A 27,996-nucleotide genomic window follows, 5' to 3' on the forward strand; every position below is an offset into this window, starting at 1 on the left:
AAGGTCTGTAGAGGGGCTGATCTGAGGTCTATAGAGAGGACTGATCTGAGGTCTATAGTGGGGCTGGTCTGAGGTCTACAGAGGGGCTGGTCTGAGGTCTATAGAGGGGCTGATCTGAGGTCTATAGAGGGGGATGATCTGAGGTCTATAGAGGGGCTGGTCTGAGGTCTACAGAGGGGCTGATCTGAGGTCTATAGAGGGGGATGATTTGAGGTCTATTGAGGGGCTGGTCTGAGGTCTATAGAGAGGACTGATCTGAGGTCTATGGAGAGGACTGATCTGAGGTCTATAGAGGGGCTGGTCTGAGGTCTACAGCTGGGCTGGTCTGAGGTCTACAGATGGGCTGGTCTGAGGTCTACAGAGGGGCTGATCTGAGGTCTATAGAGGGTGATGATCTGAAGTCTATCGAGGGGCTGGTCTGAGGTCTACAGAGGGGCTGGTCTGAGGTCTACAGATGGGCTGGTCTGAGGTCTACAGAGGGGCTGATCTGAGGTCTATAGAGGGGGATGATCTGAGGTCTATCGAGGGGCTGGTCCGAGGTCTATAGAGAGGACTGATCTGAGGTCTATAGAGGGGTTGGTCTGAGGTCTACAGAGGGGCTGGTCTGAGGTCTACAGAGTTGCTGATCGAAGGTCTGTAGAGGGGCTGATCTGAGGTCTATAGAGACGACTGATCTGAGGTCTATAGAGGGGCCGATCGAAGGTCTGTAGAGGGGCTGATCTGAGGTCTATAGAGAGGACTGATCTGAGGTCTATGGAGGGGCTGGTCTGAGGTCTACAGAGGGGCTGGTCTGAGGTCTATAGAGGGGCTGATCTGAGGTCTATAGAGGGGCTGGTCTGAGGTCTACAGAGGGGCTGGTCTGAGGTCTATAGAGAGGACTGATCTGAGGTCTATAGAGGGGCTGGTCTGAGGTCTAGAGACCTAAGGGGCAGTACAGTGGTGTAGTGGTTAGCACTTTCACCTAGCAGCAATAGGGTCGCTGGTTCATATCCCGACCATGACACCATCTGCCTAGAGTTTGCATGTTCTCCCTGTGCCTGCATGGGTTTCCCCCGAGTACTCCGGTTTCCTCCCACACTCCAGAGACATGCTGGTAGGTTAATTAGACCCTGTCTAAAAATTGTCCAAAAAATATGTATATGTGTTTGTGTTTGTATGCACGTCGGGACCCTATGGGGTAAAGGACCGTGCTATACCGCAGATGGACACCAGTGGCAAAAGCGCCCTAAGGCGATTCAGTTCGCATAGGTAGCGCTATACAAGTCACTCATTCATTCATTCTAGAGGAGATGATCTGAGGTTTATAGAGGGGTTAATCTGAGATCTGTAGAGGAGATGATCTGAGGTCTATAGAGGGGGATGATCTGAGGTCTATAGAGGGGGATGATCTGAGGTCTGTAGAGGAGATGATCTGAGGTCTATAGAGGGGATGATCTGAGGTCTATAGAGGGGGATGATCTGAGGTCTATAAAGGGGATCATCTGAGGTCTATAGAGGGGATGATCTGAGGTCTACAGAGGGGGCTGATCTGAGGTCTATAGAGGGGATGATCTGAGGTCTATAGAGGGGGATGATCTGAGGTCTATAGAGGGGTTGATCTGAGGTCTATAGAGGGGGATGATCTGAGGTCTATAGAGGGGGATGATCTGAGGTCTATAGAGGGGGCCGATCTGAGGTCTATAGAATACAAGAGAAAAAACCTAGTGCTCAAGGCACAGTGTGAACCCTCTCGATTTTGAAAGTCGGACCAGATGTGAGTATAAAATGTATTTATTGATTGAAATCACACAGTAAAATTGCATTAGCAAAAAGTATACTAATCAAAGATATATGTACGCCTAAGGCGTCATTTTGTAGCCTGCACTCTCTCTAGCCCATAATGCACATAGGGTAGCTGAGATTCATGCCAATGGTTGTATCCAATTTCTTTGCTGCTAATATTGTCTAATGTACATATATCTTTGATTAGTATACTTTTTACTAATGCAATTTTACTGTGTGATTTCAATCAATAAATACATTTTATACTCACATCTGGTCCGACTTTCAAAATCCAGAGGGGTCACACCGTGCCTTGAGCATTAGGTTTTTTCTCTTGTATGCTATATTGGATGAGACGGACCAGTTTTGGTACACACACTACCAATCCCTGCTCCATTATGAGGTTTATAGAGGGGCTGATCTGAGGTCTATAGTGGGGCTGATCTGAGGTCTATAGAGGGGGCTGATCTGAGGTCTATAGTGGGGCTGATCTGAGGTCTATAGTGGGGCTGATCTGAGGTCTATAGAGGGGGCTGATCTGAGGTCTATAGTGGGGCTGATCTGAGGTCTATAGAGGGGGCTGATCTGAGGTCTATAGTGGGGATGATCTGAGGTCTATAGTGGGGCTGATCTGAGGTCTATAGAGGGGGCTGATCTGAGGTCTATAGTGGGGATGATCTGAGGTCTATAGTGGGGCTGATCTGAGGTCTATAGTGGGGCTGATCTGAGGTCTATAGTGGGGCTGATCTGAGGTCTATAGAGGGGGCTGATCTGAGGTCTATAGTGGGGATGATCTGGGGTAAATAGAGAGACTGGTTGGTAGTGAATAGGGAGCGATGAACAGCAATGAATAAGGAATGATGAGGGGCAGTGGATAGGGAGTGATGAGGGGCAATGAATAAGGAGTGATGAGGGGGAGTGAATAAGGAGTGATGAGAAGCAGTGAATAGGAAATGATGAGGGGCAGTGAATAGGGAGTGATGAGGAGCAGGTAATAGGGAGCGATGATTGTTAATAAATACGGAGAGATGACCAGCAGTGAATAGGGAGCAGGAAGGCCTGGCTCTGCTTGCTATCACTATATGCCCAGTTCTGATATGCTCCCCCTACGTCACAGATAAGAAGGTCCCTATGAATAGAAGAATAGGTGCCCTCTGGGGGATGGTCGGTTCTCCAGTCTCGCCTGTTATAAGGTGAGTGTACCTGGAATAGTCACACCTGCACCTCTGGATATCTCAGATTTTCTCTGCACAGCTCAGCCTCAGAACAGGTCAGTAATTTGGGATATCCTGTTTTGTCTGATCCCTATTTCTGTCCCCTCTATGGGGGTTGGGGGGGGGCCATGAATAATCTGGAGACGTTTCTCCTGCCAAGATTTGTCATCATTGTGTAATGCCAGCTCTGCGGATGGACTGATCTGAGGTCTATAGAGGGGCTAGTCTGGGGTCTATGGAGGTGCTGATCTGAGGTCTATAGATGGTCCAGTCTGAGGTCTATAGAGGGGGTTGATCTGGGGTCAGTATAGGGAGTGATCTGAGGTCTATAGAGGAGGCTGATCTAAAGTCAATAGAGGGGCTGATTTAGGGTATATAAAGATACTGGTCTGAGATCTATAGATGGGCTGATCTCAGGTCTAAAGATGAACTTATCTGATCTGAAGTCCATAAAGGAGCTGGTCTGAGGTCTATAAATGAGCCTAGTCAGAGGTCTATGGATGGACTGTTCTGAGTTCTATAGAGGGGCACTCTGAGGTTTGTATTGGAGCTGGTCTGAGGCCTATAGAGGGGCTGATCTGAGGTCTATAGTGGAGCTATTCTGAGGTCTATAGAGGGGCTGATCTGAGGTCTATAGAGGGGGCTGATCTGAGGTATATAATGGGGATGATCTGAGGTCTATAGAGGGGTTGATCTGAGGTCAATAGTGGGGCTGATCTGAGGTCTGCAGAGGGGCTGATCTGAGGTCTATAGGGGGGCTGATCTGAGGTCTACAGTGGGGATGATCTGAGGTCTAAAGATGGGGTTAATCTGAGGTCTGTAGAGGGGCTGATCTGAGGTCTGTAGAGGAGATGATCTGAGGTCTATAGAGGGGGATGATCTGAGGTCTATAGAGGGGGATGATCTGAGGTCTATAGATGGGGTTGATCTGAGGTCTGTAGAGGAGATGATCTGAGGTCTATAGAGGGGCTGATCTGAGGTCTATAGAGTACAAGAGAAAAAACCTAATGCTCAAGGCACGGTGTGAACCCTCTGGATTTTTAAAGTCGGACCAGATGTGAGTATAAAATGTATTTATTGATTAAAATCACACAGCAAAATTGCATTATCAAAAAGTATACTAATCAAAGATATATGTATGCCTACGGTGTCATTTTGTAGCCTGAACTCTCTCTAGCCCATAATGCACATAGGGTACCTGAGATTCATGCCAATGGTTGTATCCAATTTCTTTGCTGCTAATATTGTCTAATGTACATATATCTTTGATTAGTATACTTTTTGCTAATGCAATTTTACTGTGTGATTTCAATCAATAAATACATTTTATACTCACATCTGGTCCGACTTTCAAAATCCAGAGGGGTCACACCATGCCTTGAGCATTAGGTTTTTTTCTCTCGTATGCTATATTGGATGAGACGGACCAGTTTTGGTACACACACTACCAATCCCTGCTCCATTATGAGGTCTATAGAGGGGGCTGATCTGAGGTCTATAGAGGGGATGATCTGAGGTCTATAGAGGGGCTGATCTAAAGTCTGTAGAGGGGCTGATCTGAGGTCTATAGTGGGGATGATCTGGGGTAAATAGAGAGACTGGTTGGTAGTGAATAGGGAGCGATGACCAGCAATGAATAAGGAGTGATGAGGGGCAGTGAATAGGAAGAGATGACTGGCAGTGAATAAAGAGTGATGAGAAGCAGTGAATAGGGAATGATGAGAAGCAGTGGATAGGGAGTGATGAGGGGCAATGAATAAGGAGTGATGAGGGGCAGTGAATAAGGAGTGATGAGAGGCAGTGAATAGGAAATTATGAGGGGCAGGTAATAGGGAGCGATGATTGTTAATAAATACGGAGAGATGACCAGCAGTGAATAGGGAGCAGGAAAACGGAAGGCCTGGCTCTGCTTGCTATCACTATATGCCCAGTTTTGATATGCTCCCCTACGTCACAGATAAGAAGGTCCCTATGAATAGAAGAATAGGTGCCCTCTGGGGGATGGTCGGTTCTCCAGTCTCACCTGTTATAAGGTGAGTGTACCTGAAATAGTCACACCTCTGGATATCTCAGATTTTCTCTGCACAGCTCAGCCTCAGAACAGGTCAGTAATTGGGGATATCCTGTTTTGTCTGATCCCTATTTCTGTCCCCTCTATGGGGGTTGGGGGGCCATGAATAATCTGGAGACTTTTCTCCTGCCAAGATTTGTCATCATTGTGTAATGCCAGCTCTGCGGATGGACTGATCTGAGGTCTATAGAGGGGCTAGTCTGGGGTCTATGGAGGTGCTGATCTGAGGTCTAAAGATGGTCCAGTCTGGGGTCTATAGAGGGGGCTGATCTGGGGTCAGTATAGGGAGTGATCTGAGGTCTATAGAGGGGCCTGATCTAAAGTCAATAGAGGGGCTGATATAGGGTAAATAATGATACTGATCTGAGATCTATAGATGGGCTGATCTCAGGTCTAAAGATTAACTTATCTGATCTGAAGTCCATAAAGGAGCTGGTCTGAGGTCTATAAATGAGCCTAGTCGGAGGTCTATGGATAGACTGTTCTGAGGTCTATAGAGGGGCTCTCTGAGGTTTGTAGAGGGGCTGGTCTGAGGTCTATAGAGGGGCTGATCTGAGGTCTATAGAGAGGCTAATCTGAGGTCTATAGAGGGACTAATCTGAGGTCTATAGAGGGGCTGATCTGAGGTCTATAGATGGGGCTGATCTGAGGTCTATAGAGGGGCTGATCTGAGGTCTATAGATGGGGCTGATCTGAGGTCTGTAGAGGAGTTGATCTGAGGTCTATAGAGGGGCTGATCTGAAGTCTGTAGAGGAGATGATCTGAGGTCTGTAGAGGAGATGATCTGAGGTATATAGAGGGGGCTGATCTGAGGTCTGTAGAGGGGCTGATCTGAGGTCTATAGAGGGGCTGATATGAGGTCTATAGATGGGGCTGATCTGAGGTCTGTAGAGGAGATGATCTGAGGTCTGTAGAGGAGCTGATCTGAGGTCTGTAGATGGGCTGATCTGAGGTCTATAGTGGGGATGATCTGAGGTCTATAGAGGGGCTTATCTAAGGTCTATAGTGGGGATGATCTGAGATCTATAGTGGGGATGATCTGAGGTCTATAGTGGGGATGATCTAAGGTCTATAGTGGAGCTGATCTGAGGTCTATAGAGGGGCTGATCTGAGGTCTATAGTGGAGCTGATCTGAGGTCTATAGAGGGGCTGATCTGAGGTTTATAGAGGGGCTCATATGAGGTCTATAGATGGGGCTGATCTGAGGTCTGTAGAGGAGATGATCTGAGGTCTATAGAGGGGCTGATCTGAGGTCTATAGAGGGGCTGATCTGAGGTCTATAGTGGGGATGATCTGAGGTCTATAGTGGGGATGATCTGAGGTCTATAGAGGGGCTTATCTGAGGTCTATAGTGGAGCTGATCTGAGGTCTATAGAGGGGCTGATCTGAGGTCTATAGAGGGGCTGATATGAGGTCTTTAGATGGGGCTGATCTGAGGTCTGTAGAGGAGATGACCTGAGGTCTGTAGAGGATATGATCTGAGGTCTATAGTGGGGATGATCTGAGGTCTATAGAGGGGCTTATCTAAGGTCTGTAGATGGGCTTATCTGAGGTCTATAGTGGGGATAATCTGAGGTCTATAGAGGGGCTTATCTAAGGTCTATAGATGGACTGATCTGAGGTCTATAGTGGGGCTTATCTGAGGTCTATAGTGGGGATGATCTGAGGTCTATAGTGGGGATGATCTGAGGTCTATAGAGGGGCTTATCTAAGGTCTATAGATGGGCTGATCTGAGGTCTATAGTGGGGATGATCTGAGGTCTATAGAGGGGCTTATCTGAGGTCTATAGTGGGGATGATCTGAGGTCTATAGAGGGGCTGATCTGAGGTCTATAGAGGGGCTGATCTGAGGTCTATAGTGGGGATGATCTGAGGTCTATAGAGGGGCTGATCTGAGGTCTATAGTGGGGATGATCTGAGGTCTATAGAGGGGCTGATCTGAGGTCTGTAGAGGAGATGATCTGAGGTCTGTAGATGGGCTGATCTGAGGTCTATAGAGGGGCTGATCTGAGGTCTATAGAGGGGCTGATATGAGGTCTATAGAGGGGCTGATCTGAGGTCTATAGAGGGGCTGATCTGAGGTCTATAGTGGGGATGATCTGAGGTCTATAGAGGGGCTGATCTGAGGTCTATAGTGGGGCTGATCTGAGGTCTATAGTGGGGATGATCTGAGGTCTGTAGAGGAGATGATCTGAGGTCTATAGATGGGGCTGATCTGAGGTCTATAGTGGGGATGATCTGAGGTCTATAGTGGGGATGATCTGAGGTCTACAGTGGGGATGATCTGGGGTGAATAGAGAGACTGGTTGGTAGTGAATAGGGAGTGATGACCAGCAATGAATAAGCAATGATGAGGGGCAGTGAATAGGGAATGATGAGGGGCAGTTAATAGGGAGCGATGATTGTTAATAAATACGGAGAGATGACCAGCAGTGAATAGGGAGCAGGAAGGCCTGGCTCTGCTTGCTATCACTGTATGCCCAGTTCTGATATGCTCCCCCTACGTCACAGATAAGAAGGTCCCTATGAATAGAAGAGTAGGTGCCCTCTGGGGGATGGTCGGTTCTCCAGTCTCACCTGTTATAAGGTGAGTGTACCTGGAATAGTCACACCTGCACCTCTGGATATCTCAGATTTTCTCTGCACAGCTCAGCCTCAGAACAGGTCAGTAATTGGGGACATCCTGTGGTGTCTGATCCCTATTTCTGTCCCCTCTATGGGGGTTGGGGGAGCCATGAATAATCTGGAGACTTTTCTCTACTGATGGAGGAGATTTGTCATCATTGTGTCATCTCAGATCCAGGAGGAGTCCATCCAACCAATTCTTTCTCTGCTGGGAGGCACTTCCCGGGATCTACTACTCCCTACACACACACTGATCAGCCATAATATTCTGACCACTGACTGTATACAATGTATCTATCCACCTATACTTGTATATATACTGTATATACCCCTCCCCCTCTGTATACACCGATCAGCCATAATATTCCGATCACTGACAGGTGAAGTGATAACATTGATTATCTGGTGACAATGACATCTGGAAATGGGTGGGAGATATGAGGCAGCGAGTGAACATGTTGTCCCTGAAGTTAATGGTCATTGCAGGTTGCTGTGTATGGGGCTGTGTAGCTGCAGAGCGGTCAGGGTGTCCATGCTGACCCGTGTCCACAGACAACAGCACCTACAACGGGGACGTGAGCATCAGAACCGGAGCATGGAGCGATGGAAGAAGGTGGCCGGCTCTGATGGATTCAAAAATGGTTTGAGGAACACAATTAGAAGTTTTAGGTGTTGACTTGGCCTCAAAATTCTACAGATCTCAATCCAATCTGTGGGATGTGCTGGAGAAACAAGTCCGATCCATGGAGGCCCCAAATCCCAACTTACAGGACTTGAAGGATCTGCTAGTGACGGCTCAGTGTAAGATACCACAGAGTACCTTCAGAGGTCTAGTGGGGTCCATGGTGGGGGGGGGTCATAATGTTATGGCTGATCGGTGTATATGAAATTCCCCCCACCCCAGAACTACCCTGTGTGAGCTTTGGGAAGGGTTCCTTACTGTGAGAGCTTTGGGAATGGTTTCTCACTGTGTGAGCTTTGGAAAGGGTTCCTTACTGTGTGAGCGTTGGAAAGGGTTCCTTACTGTGTGAGCTTTGGAAAGGGTTCCTTACTGTGTGAGCTTTGGAAAGGGTTCCTTACTGTGTGAGTTTTGGGAAGGGTTCCTTACTGTGTGAGCTTTGGAAAGGGTTCCTTACTGTGTGAGCTTTGGAAAGGGTTCCTTACTGTGTGAGCTTTGGAAAGGGTTCCTTACTGTGTGAGCTTTGGAAAGGGTTCCTTACTGTGTGAGCTTTGGAAAGGGTTCCTTACTGTGTGAGCGTTGGAAAGGGTTCCTTACTGTGTGAGCTTTGGAAAGGGTTCCTTACTGTGTGAGCTTTGGAAAGGGTTCCTTACTGTGTGAGCTTTGGGAAGGGTTTCTTACTGTGTGAGCTTTGGGAAGGGTTTCTTACTGTGTGAGCTTTGGGAAGGGTTCCTTACTGTGTGAGCTTTGGGAATGGTTTCTCACTGTGTGAGCTTTGGAAAGGGTTCCTTACTGTGTGAGCGTTGGAAAGGGTTCCTTACTGTGTGAGCTTTGGAAAGGGTTCCTTACTGTGTGAGCATTGGAAAGGGTTCCTTACTGTGAGAGCTTTGGAAAGGGTTTCTTACTGTGTGAGCTTTGGGAAGGGTTTCTGACTGTGTGAGCTTTGGGAAGGGTTTCTTACTGTGTGAGCTTTGGGAAGGGTTTCTTACTGTGTGAGCTTTGGAAAGGGTTCCTTACTGTGTGAGCTTTGGAAAGGGTTCCTTACTGTGTGAGCTTTGGAAAGGGTTCCTTACTGTGTGAGCTTTGGGAAGGGTTTCTCACTGTGTGAGCTTTGGAAAGGGTTCCTTACTGTGTGAGCTTTGGAAAGGGTTCCTTACTGTGTGAGCTTTGGAAAGGGTTCCTTACTGTGTGAGCTTTGGGAAGGGTTTCTGACTGTGTGAGCTTTGGGAAGGGTTTCTTACTGTGTGAGCTTTGGAAAGGGTTCCTTACTGTGTGAGCTTTGGAAAGGGTTCTTTACTGTGTGAGCTTTGGGAAGGGTTTCTCACTGTGTGAGCTTTGGGAAGGGTTTCTTACTGTGTGAGCTTTGGGAAGGGTTTCTTACTGTGTGAGCTTTGGGAAGGGTTCCTTACTGTGAGAGCTTTGGGAAGGGTTTCTTACTGTGAGAGCTTTGGGAAGGGTTTCTTACTGTGTGAGCTTTGGAAAGGGTTCCTTACTGTGAGAGCTTTGGAAATGGTTCCTTACTGTGAGACCTTTGGGAATGGTCCCTTACTGTGAGAGCTTTGGAAAGGGTTCCTTACTGTGTGAGCTTTGGAAAGGGTTCCTTACTGTGAGAGCTTTGGAAAGGGCTCCTTACTGTGAGAGCTTTGGAAAGGGTTCCTTACAGTGAGAGCTTTGGAAAGGGTTCATTACTGTGTGAGCTTTGGGAAAGGTTGCTTACTGTGTGAGCTTTGGAAAGGGTTCCTTACTGTGAGAGCTTTGGGAAGGGTCCCTTACTGTGTGAGCTCTGGGTAAGGATCCTTACTGTGAGGGCTGTGGAATGGGTTCCTTATTGTGAGAGCTGCTGGAAGGGTTTGTTACTGTGAGCAGTGTGTGAAGGGGATCTTGCTTTGAGAGCTGTGGGAAGGATTCTTTACTGTGAGAGCTGTAGGGAGGGTTCCTTACTCTAAAAGCTGTTGGAAGGGTTCCTTACTGTGATAGCTTTGGGAAGGGATCCTTATTGTGAGAGCTGAGGGAACAATTCTGTAGCGTGAGAGCTTTGGAAAGGGTTAATTACTGTAACAGCTTTGTGAAAAGTTTCTTATGTTGAGAGCTGTGGGAAGGATCCTTTACTATGGGAGCTGTGGGATGGGTTCCTTATTGTGAGAGCTGTTGGAAAGGATGATTACTGTTAGAACTTTGGGAAGGGTTCCTTACTGTGAGAGCTGTGGGAAGGGTTCCTTACTGTGAGAGTTGTGGGAAGGACTTTTTACTGGGAGAGTTGTTGGAAAGGTTCCTTACTGTGAGAGCCGTACAATAGAGTCCTTACTGTGAGAAGGATTCCTTACTGTGAGAGCTGTTGGAAAAGTTGCTTTGAGAACTCGGAGAAGGGTTCCTTACTGTGAATGGTGTGCAAAGAGTTCCTTACTGTAAGAGCTGTAGGAAGGATTCTTTACTGTTGAAGCTGTGAGAATGGTTCCTGTGGGAAAGGTTTCAGACGTTGAGAGCTGTTGGAAGAACTTCTTACTGAGAGAGCTGATGAAAAGGCTCCTTATTTTTGGAGCTGTGGGAAGTGTTCCTTGCTGTGAGAGCTGTGGGAAGTGTTCCTTACTGTGAGAGCTGTGGGAAGTGTTCTGTACTGTGAGAGCTGTGGGAAGTGTTCCTTACTGTAAGAGCTGTGGGAAGTGTTCCTTACTGTGATTGTTGTGAGAACGGTTCCTTACAGTGATAGTTGTGGGGAGAGTTCCTTTCTGTGAGAGCTTTGGGAAGGGATCTATACTGTTAAAGCCATGAGCAGGGTTCAATACTGTGAGAGATGTTGGGAGGATTCCTTACTTTGCGAGTTGTGGATTTGGTTCCTTACTGTAGGAGCTTTGGGTAAAGATCTATACTGTGAGAGCTGTATTCATTACTATCTGTCTGTAAGGATTCTTTACTTTGAGTGCTATGCGAAGAATATCCTGCTTTGAGAGCTGTGGAAAGGATTCTTTACTGTAACAGCTGTGAGAAGGGTTGCTTACTGGGAGAGCTGTAGGGAGGCTTTCTTACTCTGAAAGCTGTTGGAAGGGTTCTTTACTGTGATAGTTTTGGGAAGGGATTCTTATTGTGAGAGCTGTAGGAACAGTTCTGTATTTTGAGAGCTTTGGAAGGGGTTAATTACTGTAACAGCTGTGTGAAAGGTTTCTTATGTTGAGGGCTGTGGGAAGGATTCTTTACTTTGAGAGTTGTGAGAAATTGCCTCAATCAAGAAGATAGAAAATAGGGACGGGTACCATCATCCTTGGACTTGTACTGGTGAATGATGGATGTGTCAGGGACTACTCCAAAAAATTGCCGCACGACAACAGTAATTGTTATGGACTGTCTCGGTACCCAGGGAATTGGACAGAATAAGTATAAAGTATTCATTTATTAAAGAGAAACAAAAATGATTGATAAAAAGAAACATTTTAATATGACAAGATACAGTAAGATTATTGGATACTGTTGCAAGTGATGCAATCAAAAAACAGGTAAACCACACAGTTGTATGGGGAAAAAATGATGTAGGTCCGAACGTGATTCTCTACAAGTTTCGTGACAGGGGTCGCTTCTTCAGGAGGAGTTGACCATAAACATCTATAGAAAGATAGTCTTATGGTTATATAATCAAAGAAACACACAAAAAAGAGAAAAAATGTATATACATTCTACATAAGTCTAAATAATCACATAATTTTGGAGTGTTATAGTCAGGCATGGCTTACCAATGGGAACCCAAGAGAGTACCAGACGGCACAGTTTGAGGCATCCTGAATGGGTAATCCTCCTGCGGCGAACACGGGAAGCATTAAAAGGTGCAATAACTGAAATCAGAAAAAATATATGTGTGTGTATATATATATATATATATATATATATATATATATATATATATATTAACATCTATGTATATGAGTGGGTCTATAAAGTCTGTGGACAGAGACCCTTGGTTTGGGAGGGGAAATGGGGGAAGTGGGGGCGGAGGGGTCCTGTGTTCGTCGTTGGGGGGGAATTGCCCATTCAGGATGCCTCAAACTGTGCCGTCTGGTACCCTCTTGGGTTCCCATTGGTAAGCCATGCCTGGTTTATAACACTCCAAAATTATGTGATTATTTATAGTCATGTAGAATGTATATACGTTTTTTTCTCTTTTTTGTGTGTTTCTGTGATTATAGAACTATAATTCTGTATCTTTCTATAGATGTTTATTGTCAACTCCTCCTGAAGAAGCGACCCCTGTCGTGAAACATGTAGAGGATCAGGTTCGGACCTGTTTTTTGATTGTATCACTCGCAACAGTATGCAAAAACCTTACTGTATCTTGTCGTATTAAAATGTTTCTTATTATCAATAATTTTTGTTTCTCTTTAATAAATGAATACTTTTATACTTATTCTGTCCAAATCCCTGGGTAGCGAGACAGTCCATAACAATTACTGTTGTTGTGCGGCAATTTTTTGGAGTTACTTTGAGAGTTGTCGAAAGGGTTGTGGACTTCTTACTGTGAGCTGTTGGAAGGGTTCCTTACTGTAAAATTTGTGAGAAGGGTTCCTTACTGTGAGAGCTGTTGGAAGGGCTCCTTACTCTGAGAACTGGGAGAAGGGATCCTTACTGTGAAAGCTTTGGGAAGGTTTCCTCTCTGTGAGAGTTGTTGGAAAGGTTGCATACTTTCTTTGGGAAGGTTTCCTCTTTGTGAGAGCTTTGGGAAGGGATCCATAATTTGACAACTGTTAATAGGGCTCCTTACTTTGGAAACCAGGGGAAGGGTTCCTTACTGTGAAAGCTTTGGGAAGGGTTCCTTACTGTGAAAGCTTTGGGAAAGTTTCCTCTCTGTGAGAGCTCTTGGAAGGATTGCATACTTTGACAGCTGTTGGAAGGGCTCCTTACTTTGAGAACTGGGAGAAGGGTTCCTTACCCTGAAAGCTTTGGGAAGGGTTACTTACTGTGAAAGCTTTGGGAAGGTGTCCTCTTTGTGAGAGCTTTGGGAAGGGTTCCATATTTTAACAGCTGTTGATAGGGTTCCTTACCTTGGAAACCGGGAGAAGGGTTCCTTACCGTGAAAGCTTTGGGAAGAGTTCCTTACTGTGAGAGCTTTGGGAGGGGGTTCCTGACTGTGAGAGCTTTGGGAAGGGTTCCTCTCTGTGAGAGCTGTTGGAAGGGTTGCATACTTTAACAGCTGTAGGAAGGGCTCCTTACTTTGAGAACTGGGAGAAGGGTTCCTTACTGTGAAAGCTTTGGGAAGGGTTCCTGACAGTGAGAGCTTTGGGAAGGTTTCCTCTCTGTGAGAGCTTTGGGAAGGGTTGCATACTTTGACAGCTGTTGGAAGGGCTCCTTACTTTGAGAACTGGGAGAAGGGTTCCTTACTGTGAAAGCTTTGGGAAGGGTTCCTTACTGTGAGAGCTTTGGGAAGATTTCCTCTTTGTGAGAGCTTTGGGAAGATTTCCTCTTTGTGAGAGCTTTGGGAAGATTTCCTCTTTGTGAGAGCTTTGGGAAGGGTTCCATACTTTGACAGCTGTTGGGAGGGCTCATTACTTGGAGAACTGGGAGAAAGATTCCTTACTGTGAAAGCTTTGGGAAGGTTTACTGACTGTGAGAGCTTTGGGAGGGGTTCCTTGCTGTGAGAGCTTTGGGAAGGTTTCCTCTCTGTGAGAGCTATGAAAAGGGTTCCATGCTTTCATAGCTGTTAAGAAAAGCTCCCTACTGTGGAGCTGTTGGAAGGATTCCTTATTGTGAAAGCTCGGGGAAGGCTTCTTTGCGGGTAGTGGAAAGTTCCACAGGAGTCGATTTAATTAGATTGTTAGAATAGGGCAGCCAAACCTTCCTAAAATATTCCTTACAGGCAGAACGCCTACAGGAAGCTGATTCTGAGGTTCTGAACGACCCTCCGGCATATGTAGGCGACACTGATCATGTTGGTCAGGAGCGAGTGGTCTGCAGCTGAAAGGTTAATCATTAAACAGGGGCTGATGTGTGTCCGGCGGTCTCCACCCCGAGGAAAGTCAGAAACGGTGGAGAAAAGCGACTCTTATCTCCGGGGCGCAGTGTGTACCTGGAGGAGAAATGTCCTGGAAAATCCAGAACACATCAGGATGTTTAACACCCGACCTCACCGACTTTGTTATCAAATAACAAAACTGAATAATGCGTCTGATATCCGGGGTCCCCCCCCCATGAAAGGAAGATTTATATACATTGTTCAGAAAAATAGGGTAAGTAATTCTCTTCTCCTGCCTCTTGGAGTTAATAATGGCGTAACTCTAGTTGGGGGGGGGGGGGGGGGGCACTGCAAGGGTTTTTTTTTCTATTTCAAAATTGGGCTTTAAAGTGATTGTACAACTCAGGCATAAAATATGAACAAAGCACATCCCTCTATAGTGTGTACTTGTCTCAGTCCAGAGCACTGAGTATCATTTCTGTCTGCAGCCTTCTTCCTCTGCTATCAGCATGAGTCACTTCTGAAAAGTTTTCCTGACACCAAGAGATAAAAGGTGACAGGGGAGGGAGCTTCAGCACACAGCTTGTGATTGACAGCCTCAGCTCTGTTCCTGTGTGCTATATGAAGTGGGGGTCCCTTCCCACCAATCAACTCTCACTGAGCTCTGCAGAGTGTTACTTCAGCTCCCCGCCCCCCTGTTTTCTGAACTCCCAGACAAGCTGTATAGATTCAGGATTTGAATGGCTGTGGAGAAGAGAAGACTGCAGATAAGCAGGTACAACTTATGTAGGAGGATTTGCTTCACCTCTGTGTATCACCTGAGGCCGGTCACTTCACTGGGGATATGGAAGGGTTTACATAACACTTTTAAGGATTTCAATAAACTTTATTTGTAGACATTTGATTATAGGTATTGGAATTTCCATTCAAATTTGGCTGTTAGTGAACATAACAAATACAAATTAATCCGAAGTTACAAATTATCCGAAATAACGAATGTCGCATCTATAAAATGGAAAGGACTTTTATTATTTTTTTATTTATTTGATAAGCTTTTATTATTATTGTTATTTATTATTATTAATTTGTTCCATTTGTTTAGATGCGGCATTCGTTATTTTGGATAATTCGTAACTTCGGATTAATTTGTATTCGTTACGTTCACATAACAGCCAAATTTGAAAGGAAATTCCAATCCCTATCATTTAATAGTTAGTAATAGTTAAGTTATTATTAGTTAGTTATTATTTCAGATTTTCACATTTTCGGGTTTTTGAATTTTTGGATTTTCGATCTTTTGAATTTTTTTTCGGATTTTATTCTTATTTTTGAATTTTCGAATTTCCGAGTATTTGGAAAAATTTGGAAACCTGAAAATTCGGATTTGTCTAAATTTGTTAAAAAACAAATTGGGAACTAAACGAATTGCACATGTCTAGACATTTCTGTGTTCTTCTTGCTGCATGACCTTGTGGGAGGGTCAACCTTCGTCACCACCACCTGACCAATCTAAGTGTTGTAATGAGAAAAGCTGCAGTATCTACATTCCCATAGAACAGGGGTCTCCAAACTGTGGCCCTTTGCTTGCTTGTATCCGGCCCTTGGGGCACCATTTCATCCACTGATACCAACAATGAGGCATAATTCCCCCCCACTGACACCAATGATGGGGCACAATCCCTCCCAATGACACCAATATTGGGGTCCAATTTCTCCCAATGACGCCAACAATGGGGCCAATGACACCAATGATGGGGCACAATCCCTCCCAATGACACCAATATTGGGGTCCAATTTCTCCCAATTACGCCAACAATGGGGCCAATTACACCAATGATGGGGCACAATTCCTCCCATTGACACCAATAAGGGGGTCCAATTTCTCCCAATGACACCAACAATGGGGCCAATGACACCAATGATGGGGCACAATCCCTCCCATTGACACCAATAATGGGGTCCAAATTCTCCCAATGACACCAACAATGGGGACAATGACACCAATGATGGGGCACAATCCATCCCAATGACACCAATAATGGGGTTCAATTTCTCCCAATGACACCAAAAATGGGGTCAATGACACCAATGATGGGGCACAATTCCTTCCACTGACATTAAAGGTGGGGCATTGTTTTTTCCCCACAGACATCGGGACATTTTCTACACCTTTTCTACACCCAATGGCGCCACAGTCCAGCCCCCGCTAATGTCTGAAAGACCATAAACTAGCCCTTTGCTTTTGAACGTTTGGAGACCCCTGCCTTAGAAGGTGGAAAGGCCTTTAGAGGGTATTTCTCCAAAAATGAAACTCCAATTGTAGGGAATACTTTGCACTTGACTGGCAGGGAAATCAGTGAGCCAATCAAATAAGGACATTTGGTTCTTTGGCCAGTTTTGTATGATAAGAGATGGTAGGATGCCTCCGGATTGCCTTAATGCGACGCACTTTCATATTTGGCAAATCACTTCTATGAAATGTATGTAATGATAGATGGATACTTTTATGCAAAGTGCAGTTTTTTACTGTAAAAGTTTTATCTTTGCTGTAAGCAGATAATAATTCACACAACTATCACACCAGGAGAAGGATTCTGATTTTTTATGAAGTGACAGTTATTTTCAGTCAGATGAGATTTGGAAAATTGCATTCACACGGCTGAAGATGAAGGTCCTCATCCTTGTGAATTGAGAGCAAAGACGTCGTAGGAGATGACTTGTAACCATCTCTGTCCTTCTTCTCCTTCCAGACACAACCATGAGCTTCTTCACCTTTATCAAGGTTCTGATGATCTTGTTCAATCTGGCCATCTTTGTGAGTATACAATCTGCATGTCTGTGTCTAGTCGGGTCTGTCGGTCCCTCTATATGGGGGGTTGATTGTAAGTTGGAAGACGCCGTCCCAGGAAAACACACCGGCCTCCTGCCTCTTCTTGTAGCCATTGGCTTTTTTTAGTTTGTGAGATCCTCCAGGAGGTTTTGGAGGTTGGGTGACCAGCGTCTCTGTTAGACCATCAGCTCTATCACAGTGATCAAAAATTGTAGTGCATACTGCCAGGTTCTGATTGGTCAATGCCAGCTGTAGGTTAGAATTGGTCTGTATACAGTACACATCGGGTCCTCAGGTGGAAATCAGAAAAACCTATTACAGGTACAGAATGCTGTATGGTATGAGATCCAAATCCAGAAACTGGGTGACCTTCAACAATGGAACCTGACATGTCCCCCAAAGGTTAGCTATATGGGGAGGTACAATACTCAAATGTATAGGTGCCCCTTGGTCCCTTCTTTGTGGATGCGCAATAAAGTCTACCATGTTTGGTCCTCTCATCCTTTACATAGAGGAGCAATACACTCTGCCAAGAGTGGCACTTAGTCCACTCATTGTTTAGGTACATACACTGTGACATAAGTGCCCCTTGGTCTATTCCATGTGATGGTACAATATTCTCTCCCATGTGTAGCCCTCAGTCCCCTCTACATGGAGGTACAATATTCTGTGCCATGTGTGGTCCTCAGTTCCCTCTACATGGACGTAAAACATTCTCTCATGTGTGGTCCTCAGTTCCCTCTACATGGAGGTAAAATATTCTCTCATGTGTGGCCCTCAGTCCCCTCTACATGGAGGTACAATATTCTCTCCCATGTGTGGCCCCCTCAGTCCCCTTTACATGGAGGTACAATATCCTCCTATGTGTGGCCCCTCAGTCCCCTCTACATGGAGATATAATATTCTCCCATGTGTGGCCCCCTCAATCCCCTCTACATGGAGATATAATATTCTCCCATGTGTGGCCCTCAGTCCCCTCTACATGGAGGTACAATATTCTCTCCCATGTGTGGCCCTCAGTCCCCTCTATATGGAGGTACAATTTTCTTTCTGATGTGACCCCTCAGTCCCCTCTACATGGAGGTCCAATATTCTCCCATGTGTGGCCCTCAGTTCCCTCTACATCGAGGTACAATATTCTCTCCCATGTGTGGCCCTCAGTCCCCTCTACATGGAGGTACAATATTCTCCCATGTGTGGTCCTCAGACAACTCTACGTGGAGGTAAAATATTCTCTCCCATGTGTGGCCCTCAGTCCCCTCTACATGGAGGTACAATATTCTCCCATGTGTGGCCCCCCAGTCCCCTCTACATGGAGGCACAATATTCTCCCATGTGTGGCCCTCAGTCCCCTCTACATGGAGGCACAATATTCTCCCATGTGTGGCCCTCAGTCCCCTCTACATGGAGGTACAATATTCTCTCCAATGTGTGGCCCTCAGTCCCCTCTACATGGAGATACAATATTCTCCCATGTGTGGTCCTCAGTCCCCTCTACATGGAGGTACAATATTCTCCCATGTGTGGCCCCCTCAGTCCCCTCTACACGGAAATACAATATTCTCCCATGTGTGGCCCCCTCAGTCCCCTCTACATGGAGGTACAATATTCTCTCTGATGTGTGGTCCTCAGTCCCCTCTACATGGAGGTACAATATTCTCCCATGTGTGGTCCTCAGACAACTCTACATGGAGGTACAATATTCTCTCCCATGTGTGGCCCTCAGTCCCCTCTACATGGAGGATAAATATTCTCTCCCATGTGTGGCCCCTCAGTCCCCTTTACATGGAGGTACAATATTCTCCCATGTGTGGCCCCTCAGTCCCCTCTACATGGAGATGTAATATTCTCCCATGTGTGGCCCCCTTAGTCCCCTCTACATGGAGGATAAATATTCTCCCATGTGTGGCCCCTCAGTCCCCTCTACATGGAGATGTAATATTCTCCCATGTGTGGCCCCCTTAGTCCTCTCTACATGGAGGATAATTAGTCTCCCATGCGTGGCCCCTCAGTCCCCTCTACATGGAGGTACAATATTCTCTGCTATGTGTGGCCCCCTCAGTCTCCTGTATGTGGAAGTCCCATACACTTTATTTGGGTTCCTCTATAGCTGGATGGAGCTCTGTGACACAAGCAGACAGATATTCATCACATGAAGTGTCAGTCAATGGGCTGTGAGCTCTGTCTTTTACCTCCTGCGTTGCTCAGGATTATTAAAGCGGAACTAAAGTCTCAGTGAGAGCCATAGAGGAGGAAAGGGATTAGTCTGAGAGCAGCAATATATGAGACATGTTGGCAGATGTAGGACGGTGTACACTGCAGGATACATTCACATCTGAAGACAAATCATTTCCATATTCTGGTTTTAGAGGCTCTCAGGGCCGCTCCACCCACAATCATGAACCCTCCAGCTATTGTGCAGTGAGAGTTGTTGGACTGGTTTGGTTCTATTTCAGAAGAGATGCATTTTCTATTGTTAGCTTGTTCCTGTAATTGGTAGATTTCCATAGAACAGATCAGTGTACAATGTCTTGGCCTTTCATTGTATGTGGAGGAAGTGAAGCTCATCTGTCCCGGGTTATGCCGTCCTTGGTGCCCTCGTGAGATGACTCTTCTATTTATATCTATAGATGGTGTTCTGGGTGCGGCCATTTTCTGATAACTGAGAACATTTGAGGCTTTAGGGCGGTTTACTGAATTCTGTTACAAGAAAGAGCAGTGCAAAGTATGGTGTGACCATTTCAGGGTGGCATCCTCAAGGCGCCCTCCTGGCTGTGCTAATGGCACCTATGAGATATCATATTTTTGTCCAGGAATCTTCCAGGACAGCACACAAGATGGAGGAGCCTCTCTCCCATCTGCTGTCCTCGAAGTTTGCAAAAAGACAAAATAACTTTGCGCTTACTCAATTATGTAAGCAGCTAACACGGCAAATAGAAATTTTGCTATAAACGACAAGTGCAACAAAGTGTAGCGCTAAAGATTTAAATATACGTAGAAAATAAAGTAAAATGAATATGAAAATCTCTAATATTTATAAATGTCCATCATGTATAATAGTGAATCATAGTCCATCATTGTATGAAGCCATCATGGTCACCATGTGCGTAAAAAAGGTAAATAGTGAAAATGCCACCACCAAAGTAAATGGAGGCCTACCGGAAAGTTTGAACCCAAGACAGCATACGCTGTATGGGTCAAACCAGCTTGTATTGCCCACCAGCAATGAGAAGAAAGCTGTAGTAATCAGCTAAGAATATAGTCCTGGGAGCCTTCACGAAAGTGTCATATATATATAAATGGAAGATTGTGAAGATACCACCACCAGAGTGAATGGAGGCGTACGCTCTATGGGTCAAACCATTGGCAATAGAGGGGAAGCCTTGGTAGCCAACAGGAAATGAGGTCCTAGGAGCCTTCACGGAAGTATCTATACGATCTGTCCGGGCTGCTCTTCACTATAGAGTAGATATAGGTAGACTGTTGGCTACCAAGGTTTCCCCTCTATTGCCGGTGGGCAATACAAGCTGGTTTGAGCCATAGAGCCTACGCTGCTTTGGGTTCTATTCTTCCGGTAAGCCCCCATTCACTCTGGTGGTGGTATCTTCACAATCTTCCATTTATATATATATGAAACTTTCGTGAAGGCTCCCAGGACTATATTCTTGGCTGATTACTACAGCTTTCTTCTCATTGCTGGTGGGCAATACAAGCTGGTTTGACCCATACAGCGTATGCTGTCTTGGGTTCAAACTTTCCGGTAGGGCTCCATTTACTTCGGTGGTGGCGTTTTCACTATTTACCTTTTTTACGCACATGGTGACCATGATGGCTTCATACAATGATGGACTATGATTCACTATTATACATGATGGACATTTATAAATATTAGAGATTTTCATATTCATTTTTACTTTATTTTCTACGTATATTTAAATCTTTAGCGCTACACTTTGTTACACTTGTCCTCGAAGTTTCCTGGAAGTCGAGATGTCAGAACAAAAGTAGTTTTCGAGGGATGCGTGATGTAAATGTGAGTTTCCGTATAATTTCTGCTGTGCCCAAGCCGGCATTTCCTCCTTTTGGCCTTCCACTCTGCACCAAAGGCTCCACAGACTGACTGCTCTTTCTTTTGACTTCTTTTTTTCAGCTGGGTGGAGGAACTCTTGTCGGAGTGGGGATTTGGGTCAGCGTGGACAGCGGCTCTTTCTTGAAGTTATTTGGAACACTGGGATCTGGAACGGATAGTATTGCCTCCCAGTTTGTCAATGTTCCTTATTTCCTGATCGCCATTGGAGCTCTGCTGGTCATCCTGGGATTCCTCGGCTGCTGCGGAGCCCAGAAAGAGAGCAAGTGCCTGCTGATTTTGGTGAGATAGGGCAGGATGGTTGTGGTGTGGGAGGTGGTTGATAGGTAGTGTTGTTGTGGTGGACAGAGTGGTTGTGAGAGGCAAGGTAGTGGTCTGTGGTGTGGTTGCTAGATATAGTGGGCAGGGTGGTTGTGGTGGGGGAAATGGTTAATGACCAAGGTGGTTGTAGTAGGTGGGGATGGATGTAGGTTGTGATGGATGGAATGATTGGTGAATGATTGGTGAGAAGGCTGGTTGTGATAGGGAAGTAGTTAATGGGAAAGGTAGTTGTAGTAGGTGGAGTAGTTTCCTTGTGGGAGGTTACATTAGGAGTTTTTAACGTTCTTGCAATTCAGGTACACATTGGAGGGGATATTCTGGTGCAGTAACAAGTACATATCTATAATAAAGGGACAGATTTATAAAGGTTGCACAGTAAGGAGTGTATCTGGACATTGGCCATGTAGTCATAGATTGTCAGATTCCTGGAAGTGAGATATCTGCCCAGCACTCAGACCAGCTGGGGTTATTTATGTGACCGGCCCAACAGACTGTAGCGAAGCGGGTGAGAAAACATTTTACAGAATGGTAGAAATCCTCGATGTGTGATAAAGAATTCTGATGTCCTTTCTGACCTCCATGTCGCTTGAGTCACACTCTGCCGTCAGATTAGGGTGATCAGACAATTTATGGACTGCCAAAAGGTGATGAAGATCATGGGTTTCCTCTAGGGAAGTGCTGGGGTTTTATGTACCACTGAATGGATATGAGTGCTCTGTCTGATATGGTATGTGTGCTGGAAGCCAGTCTGGGCACAGATCGGTCAACCAAGGGCCTGTTAAAGGCCCTAGGACAGTTCCACAATTGCCCCATGGCACTTACCAAACATCCAGCACCAGCAGCAACTGAGTAAAGAATCTCCACTCCATTGGTCTTTTGTTTAATATAAAGTTTATAAGGATAACTCCAAGGGAGCGAAGATTATGATGTACAGCAGGGGTAGGCAACCTTGGCCCTCCAGCTGTGGTGAAACTATAAATTCCATCATGCCCTTGCCTCTAGGAGTCAGGCCTGTGATTGTTAGGGTCTTGCAATGTCTCACGGGACTTGCAGTTTGAAAACAGCTGGAGGGCCGAGGTTGCCTACCCCTGGTGTACAGGATTCTCAGTAGGTCCAAAAAGAATTCTTTCCATGACTAGGTCAAATGCAGAAATGACTCCAGCCCCTCTTGCAGGCAAATAGACAACTTCAGCCTCTCTCAGACTGAAGACCTCTCCCAAGTTTAGTGTGCCTTTAAGCCGAGATTGGCAGCATTTAAGTGTGAGCCTTTTTGCCAAGACCAGCAATACTTGATGTGTGGTGAGCAGTTCAGGCTTCCTGCAGGGTCTACTAGTAGCAGCTTGTGTCCAGTCCTCTAGGACTCTCATGACAACAAAGTTGCATCTGCAGGATGCTCCTAACTGCCAGACATCCTTCTGCCCCATCCCATCCTACTGGAGTCATTTTCCAAACGGGTCAGGATAGGCTTCAGTCTTAAGGACCCAGGCCTTCCTCCTTGCTTCTCCAGGCAGCAAGCCTGGGAGGCAAGAGGCAGAGGACACACATCTTCCCAGGGCAGAGCCCCAAAGGTAAGAGAGCTAGTTCAGAGTCCCCCCCCCCATATATTTATAACCTTTCCCAGCATGCACCACTGCCAACAGAACCCCTAGTGGTTGACCAGAGAAGGATATGAATATTCCAGTAACAGTGACACCTACTGGCAGCAGGGGGAATCAATGGACAGGCCAAGCTTAGTACGAGATGGCAGACTATAGAAATCAGTCTAGGCTGCAGACAGCCCAGCAATACTAAATGTAAACTAGAGGAATGGGAGGGTCGCTACATGGGCACGAAGTCTCCTGGGCATGGGCATGAAGTTACCTGAAAGCCGGCCATGTGGGCAGATGTCTGAGCTGGGAATATTCTATGAGGCAGACAGGTAGGGAGGTTTTTATGGTGGATTTCAATCTATATTTCTTTCTACAAGAAATCTATAGAACACATATCTTTATAGGATTGGGGTGTTAACAATCTTCACCGCGCTTGGCACAGAGATGGCGCATGTTGTGTCTCACATAATGGCTTGTGTTGTTCATCATCTGAGTCTGACGGACTTTAATCTCTTGCAGTTCTTTTCCATCATACTGATCATCTTCATCGCAGAGATTGCAGGGGCTGTGGTGGCTCTGGTCTTTTCCTCTGTGGTAAGGACTTCCTAGACGCCTCCCGCCAGGAACTGGGGATCGTCTATATTTAGTAAACGCGTTTATCTGACTAGTTTCTCATCTCACATTTTCTTGTTTAAAAAAAATAAAATTGTTGTTTTTGAGAACTGGAGGAAATTGTCAGAATTTAGGGATGGGACAATCAGGGGGGGATTGGCCTCTTGATTGACTGACCACTAACAGATCAATCCTCTTTTTCTCCAGGCGCAAAGTTTCCTGAAGCTCCTCCTGATTCCAGTTCTGCAAAAGGACTACGGGAGTAACCAAGAGGTTACCAAGACCTGGAATGCCACAATGACGAAGGTAGGAGGCACGGGTGACCCCCCTGTGTGATGCATGTTGCCTGTCTCTGTAATGGTCACATCAGCTCATTATCCATTTTCCTTTCCAGTTGAAGTGCTGCGCCCTCGACAACTACACGGACTTCACCAATTCCGACTATGTGAAGACTAAAGGCTTTTACCCGCAACAATGCTGCAATTCCACCATCACCAACACCGCCGTCTGTACAGTGTCTGATGCTGCCAGGGCTAATGTCAAGGTAAAATCCGCCACCATTTTCTGGTCTCCATTAAAGGATCACCCCATTTAAAACTGATACTTCAGGTTCTGGTAGACGCTGATTAGGGATGAGCTTAGTGTTCGGTCTGAATGTACATTTAGGGCATTCGGCGTAGACCAACATGACAGCTTCTAGTTGTCCATGGCTGCTAAGCAAGTGATGGGTGCTTGCCCCCGCTGCATCCTTAGCAACCACTAACATCACCATGGAATCCCCAGCCATGTAACCAAATGGGTGGAAAATGGAACAGGTTACATCATTGCCTAAATATGGCCACATGGCCATATTCGGGTAATGATGCCACCACTATTCCTGCCCCTTCCTTTATATAGCTGATGACAGCTTAGGGCTTTGCGTAGCGTTAGGATCACTTGTGTGCAGCAGGTCATTGGGGTTTTTTTTTCCAGCAAGTTAGCAGGAAGCGGGCATCGTGATTGACGACGGATTTACAATGGAGGGACAATTTTAGGGATTTTTTTTTTTTTTAATAAAGAATTTAGTGAACGTTTGAGTTTCTTTATTTATAGATGTGATCTTTTTTTGTGAAGGATTATCCCCAAGTACCCCTTACCAGGGCTTTTTTTCTCAGAGAATAGGTGAAGGTACTCCGCCCTTCCGAGTCAACCCTTGTCTATGTCCCGACCTACCTCTGTGCACTGTGGGAGGGTGGTTCCACCCCCTATCCACCATCCAGTATCGCACCCTTAGATCCCCCCAGCAACAATATAACCCCCTCCAGTAACAATAGACCCCTGCCTACAAACATAGATCTCTCAGCAGCCAGCATCAGTAGACTCCTCCCATCAACAGTTGACCCCCCAGCAACATAAAACACCGTCCCAGCAACAATAGGCCCCCCCACCCTGCAACACCCCCCAGCAGCCAACATCAATAGACCCTGCAGCACACCCCAGCATCCCTTGCCATTATATATATATTCAGTGCTGGAGGTGCTGGAACTGCATTCCCCCACGTTTCTGCTGAAAAAAAAGCCCTTGCTCATTCACATGGGGGGGGGGGGTTGGTATCTTTTATTATTAAAAGGGGCTTTCTGATTCTGATAAGCCACTCGCCTGCGGAACCCCACAGACACTGGCCAGGGTTGTGGGGATGAGGCCCTTGTCCTCATCAACAAGGCACCCCTCATGTTAAGGACATGCAGGTTTGGCTTCCAAACTTCTTTGAAGCTTGCCAAACCCTGCTCAAACCAAACCCATCACTAATGCTGGTCTGTGCCTCCATGTTCATGGCTAACATTCCATCTTCTCTCTTCAGGGCTGTTACGAGCAGATTCTGCACTTGTTTAAGAGAAACGCAGCCGTTGTGGGAGGTATTGCAGCTGGAATCACTGCCCTGGAGGTAAGTGGTCACACATGTATTCAGCCTTGGCCGGAGTCCTACGATTTCCCCACCTTTTAAAAGAGGAAGGGTTAGAGCTCCCGTCAACTTTCTTTTTTTTTTTGTCTGACTCGCCGGGGAGATTTACCGTCTCTGTATCTTGTTGATCACCATCAGCAGGCCAGAAAATTAGGCCATATCCACAGGATGTCACAGGAACAGAGGGGAAATATTCTAAAGAGGACAACTGATCTAGTAACATCTACCCAGGAGGGGATTTCCTCTCACTTTCTGTTAGGTCTCCAGAACAGGAAGTAAAATCTTCTCAGGAGCAGGAACACCTTGTCTGGTGACAACAGCCCAAGAGGGGATCTCCTCTCAGTATAGCTGATATTAATTTCTTCCCACTTCCTGTTATGTCTCCAGAACAGGAAGTAACATTCTTCCAAAAGGAACACCTGTTCTGATGACAACAGTCCAAGAGGGGATTTCCTCTCATTAAAGGTGATAAAGATTTCCTCCCACTTCCTGTTATATCTCCAGAAGAGAAAGTAAAAGTTTCCCAAAGGTAACACCTTTTCTTGTGACAACAGCCCTAGAGGGGATTTCCACTCACTTTCTGTTATATCTCTAGAACAAGAAGTAAAATTTTCCCGAAGGGAACACTTGATCTGGTGACAACAGCCCAAGAGAGGATTTCTTCTCACTTCCTGTTTTGTTTCCAGGACAGGAACTAAAATCTTCTCAAAGGGAACTTCTGTTCTGGTGACATCAGTCCAAGAGGGGATTTCCTCTCATTATAGGTGATATAGATTTCCTCCCGCTTCCTGTTATAGCTCCAGAAGAGGAAGTAAAAGTTTCCCAAAGGGAACACCTTTTCTTGTGACAACAGCCCAAGAGGGGATTTCCTCTCACTTCCTGTTAGGTCTCCAGAACAGGAAGTAAAATCTTCTCAAAGGGAACACCTGTTCTGGTGACAACAGCCCAAGATGGGATTTCCTCTCACTTCCTGTTTTGTTTCCAGAACAGGAAGTAAAATCTTCCCAAAGGGAACACCTGTTCTGGTGACAACAGTCCAAGAGGGGTTTTCCTCTCATTATAGGTAAAATAGAATTCCTCCCACTTCCTGTTATATCTCCAGAAAAGGAAGAAAAAGTTTCCCAAAGGGAACACCTATTCTGGTGACCACATCCCAAGAGGGGATTTCCTCTCACTTCCTGTTATATCTCTAGAACAGGAAGTAAAATCGTCCAGAAGGGAACACCTGATCTGGTGACAACAGCCCAAGAGGGAATTTCCTCCCACTTCCTGTTATATCTCCAGAAGAGGAAGTAAAAGTTTCCCAAAGGGAACACCTGGTCTCCTGACCACATCCCAAGAGGGGATTTCCTCTCACTTCCTGTTATATCTCTAGAACAGGAAGTAAAATCGTCCAGAGGGGGACACCTGATCTGGTGACAATATCCCAAGAGGGGATTTCCTCTCACTTCCTGTTAGGTCTCCAGAACAGGAAGTAAAATCTTCATGAGGGGAACACCTATTCTGTTGACAACACACTAACAAGGGATCACCTCTTATTATAGTTATAATTGATATAGATATCTTTCCACTTCCTGTTGTGTCTTTGGGGCAGGAAATCCCACTAATAGAAATACACCATGACTAACTGTACATTGGTTGCCACTCTATGATGCTCCATCCAAAGTAGAATAAAACAAGAAAATAATCCATCACAGGTCAGATATTGCAATGAATGGATGAATGGGGGGGTGGGCGCTCAGGCAGAGTTGGGTGGAGTCCAGGTCACGGTACGAGTCTAATGTGTTTTATTTCCCTTTTAGCTGGCAGCCATGGTGGTGTCCATGTATCTGTACTGCAAAATAGACAACAACGACTCCATGGACAGCTGAGGGCAATCCAGTCCACATATTATGTAAACGACATTCAAAGACGAGGATCGGCGTCAATGCGAAATGACTACGCTGGGCGCGGTGCCGCCCTCTTACCGCTCTTTATAATGGAGCCTCTTATTAGACTTTTGTAATCAGACCACATTCTATACTAACATGAATGCTGCAAATCGATGGATGGGAACCTGTTTATTATACGCTGGGTGACCTATGACCTGTCTGCAGAGCCGCCGCCGAGCGCTGCGTACGATTGCGTTGTCACGTTTTCTCTCCTCCTTTCAGTTTTGGTGCCAAAAAAAACAGAATGCGAAGAAATCAGTTTTTCATTATTTTGGATGTATTTAATATCATTTATTCTTGTAAAGTGGATATAATAATATGAAGGACGTACACATTAATAAAGCTGGCCTTTGCTCTAAATTCTCTCTGCTTGGTGGCCAATCACCTTTCAGTCCTAAGAGG

General features: G+C 45.8%; 1 protein-coding gene across 4 annotated transcripts; it reads left to right on the forward strand.

Moving 5' to 3' along the window:
* Window positions 1-2,886: 2,886 nt before the first annotated feature.
* Window positions 2,887-27,954, forward strand: LOC141103893 (tetraspanin-1-like). Of its 4 annotated transcripts, none has more exons than XM_073593957.1 (8): window positions 2,887-2,954; window positions 17,033-17,097; window positions 21,263-21,481; window positions 23,629-23,703; window positions 23,929-24,027; window positions 24,116-24,265; window positions 25,562-25,645; window positions 27,466-27,954. In XM_073593957.1, exons 2-8 carry the CDS (start codon window positions 17,041-17,043, stop codon window positions 27,532-27,534), a joined length of 753 nt encoding a protein of 250 aa, XP_073450058.1. In that variant the 5' UTR covers window positions 2,887-2,954; window positions 17,033-17,040; the 3' UTR covers window positions 27,535-27,954. The 4 variants fall into 4 exon arrangements, with proteins under 4 accessions (XP_073450058.1, XP_073450056.1, XP_073450055.1 ...); XM_073593955.1 differs by lacking the exon at window positions 2,887-2,954 and adding an exon at window positions 4,957-5,079; XM_073593954.1 differs by lacking the exon at window positions 2,887-2,954 and adding an exon at window positions 7,557-7,710.
* The last annotated feature ends 42 nt before the right edge of the window (window positions 27,955-27,996 follow it).

This window comes from Aquarana catesbeiana, linkage group LG07 (genome assembly GCF_042186555.1).
Source record: "Aquarana catesbeiana isolate 2022-GZ linkage group LG07, ASM4218655v1, whole genome shotgun sequence".
Taxonomy (NCBI): Eukaryota; Metazoa; Chordata; class Amphibia; order Anura; family Ranidae; genus Aquarana; species Aquarana catesbeiana.

What these genes read in the sequence shown, in the direction of transcription:
- LOC141103893 (XM_073593957.1), top strand. Translation starts at nt 17,041, where the DNA reads ATGAGCTTCTTCACCTTTATCAAGGTTCTGATGATCTTGTTCAATCTG. An exon ending in GCAAGTGCCTGCTGATTTTG is followed by an intron (nt 21,482 to 23,628) that starts GTGAGATAGGGC and finishes AATCTCTTGCAG; the next exon opens with TTCTTTTCCATCATACTGAT. An exon ending in CTGCCAGGGCTAATGTCAAG is followed by an intron (nt 24,266 to 25,561) that starts GTAAAATCCGCC and finishes TTCTCTCTTCAG; the next exon opens with GGCTGTTACGAGCAGATTCT.